Raw genomic sequence first — 2326 nt, forward strand, 5'->3', positions numbered from 1 at the left:
AAGAAAATTTTGAAATTTCAAATTCGACAATATTCTCACCTGGAAAATGCATCTTCATTTTCAGCGTAGGAGAATTCATCACCAGCAGCAGAGTAAAGATATGCCCATCCCTCAGCCGATACTTTTTCTAAAAATGTCGGAAAAAATGCAAGGTGCAGGGATCGAACGTGCGCCCTATTCCTACTCTCAGCAACTGCCTTGAAATCCATCGCATTTAGCATCATATCGAGCGTAGCTTCACTATCACTGATAGATCTCTCAACAGGGACTTCCTCCTCAGCCGTTGACGATGTAGTGTCAACAATTTCTTCAAAAACACCAACAAGGGCAGACTAAGAGTGAAACATGAAGTTGGAAAATATAATGAGTTCACAACCGTGAAATTTTGGTAAATCATAAGCTATCGTAAAATTTATTTTTCTCATTCTTGTGAGGAAATTTTAAACTGGGAATATAATAAGTTGACAACCGTGAAATTTTGGTAAATCATAAGCTATCGAGAAAATTAATTTTCTTGTGAATTCTAGGCATTCCAGTATGCCAGCACCAAGGGCAGACTGAGAGCGACGCATGCAATGTTGGAGGAATATATGTTCGCTTTCCTCAGCTGAACTCACGAATTACAGCAGTTAACATACGAATTCGGTTGGCAGTGGACAGATAAAAATTAAAATTTCCCAAAATTTCCTTAGAATTTTCATAATGTCGCCAACAACATGTGCATATTTTCAAACAGAGAACTCATAAGCGCTCTCCCTCTCGCCAAAATTATTATACGCAAACACCTCAACCACGATAAAGCCAACAACTCTTTATAATGGAGGATGAAAACAATACTGTGTATAACACTCCAGAGCATCAGAAAATTTCGCGCGCCACAAAATTCACCCATGCCCAGCAGCAACTTACATCAGGCATAACTCTCTCGATCATATCTTCTGAATGGAATTTCTCAAACTCTTTTGTTGCATCCTTACCCGCATTCCTCAGCAGAATCGCCGATCCACCCGGATGCTCCGATAGGAACTCGGTGATATCATATACTTTTCCTAAGGCACAGAATTCAAGATTATTAAAAATATACACATTATAGTCTACACACAGGATTATATAATACTCTATGCTAATTATAGTTTCTTAACAACTAGAGTATAGAATCGGCTTGTGGGGTTGGGCGCCTTTCATTTCGGAGTTGCTGTTGAGTTCGCAGCCATACTCCTATACTGGCTACTACCTGCCTGGTGGGAGGAGTGTTGCTCGAGAGAAGAAAATGGAAATTGTATTATATACATACATATGTATAGTATATACCATACAAGTATACATATCTATAAATGGGCAGAGTAACGTTTTCCTACAGTTACGGTCTGCGTAACAAAAGCAGTTTACGGTTACGGAAAGGCCTTACGCCTTTACGGTTGGTGCTGAACTGCTCTTTCTGGAGTTGTGGCGGGAACATTCGCTGTAATACACTTCACCATAGCTCAAAAATAATTTCTAACTCGATTTTTCAAACTTTCATAATACAGTCTACAATATTGTCTAGTACTTCTTAAAGGAGTGCCTTGACAAAAGATAAGAAATTTCCGAGGAAAATTTCCAAATTGGTGAAATTTCTCCATCAAAAAATGCTATCAGCTCAGCCCTAATAGTGGAATCTTGAGGTTGAAGAGATAAGATACGGAATAGGTCCTTACCGAGTATCGCCATCCAGCAGTTGTCCTTCTCACGGTGATCTCTCAACTCGAGGGCAGTCACCACCCTAGGCATATATAGGAGTTTTTATAAAACTACGGCAATGTGTAAAGTACTTACTCGCTCATACAACAAAGTTTCACACGTGGAGTGGCGTAATACTCTGTGAAAAACGCGATATTCGCGGTGATATGAAATATATTTTTCACTAGTGTTTTTCATATCACTAGGGTGGTGAAACTTCAACGTACATCCTACTTTACTATACAACTATAATAAAGGGTATCCTACAACTTCGACATCGATTTCGAATGCACCTGTAACTTTTCGTTAACCTTTAGCTGGCTTATGACATTTCGAGGAGCGCTTCAATAATACGTCAGAAAATCACAACCGTTTTCTTCTCTATTGCCGAGCTAGAGTAGATTTTTTTCCGAAAAATTGCAATTTTCTGAAACTCAAAATTCTCGCCGTTGAGAAAACTCGAGAAAAACATTGTTGAAGTTCTAAAAATTTCATTTTCAGGGCAAAAACGCTGCAATGTCATGAATTTCGCGTTGCGGGACAAAAAAATGCAATTTTCCGGAAAATTTACTCTAGCTCGGCAATCGAGAAGAGTACGGATGTGATT

General features: G+C 39.0%; 1 protein-coding gene across 1 annotated transcript; it reads right to left on the minus strand.

The window, feature by feature from the left end:
• Nucleotides 1–35: 35 nt before the first annotated feature.
• Nucleotides 36–1770, minus strand: Pmar_PMAR004949 (Cytochrome b5, putative; the record flags this gene model as incomplete). Its single annotated transcript, XM_002779686.1, has 4 exons — nucleotides 36–127; nucleotides 185–332; nucleotides 910–1049; nucleotides 1698–1770. 4 exons carry the CDS (start codon nucleotides 1768–1770, stop codon nucleotides 36–38), a joined length of 453 nt encoding a protein of 150 aa, XP_002779732.1.
• Nucleotides 1771–2326: the final 556 nt, after the last annotated feature.

Source organism: Perkinsus marinus (assembly GCF_000006405.1).
Source record: "Perkinsus marinus ATCC 50983 genomic scaffold scf_1104296945866, whole genome shotgun sequence".
Taxonomy (NCBI): Eukaryota; Perkinsozoa; order Perkinsida; family Perkinsidae; genus Perkinsus; species Perkinsus marinus.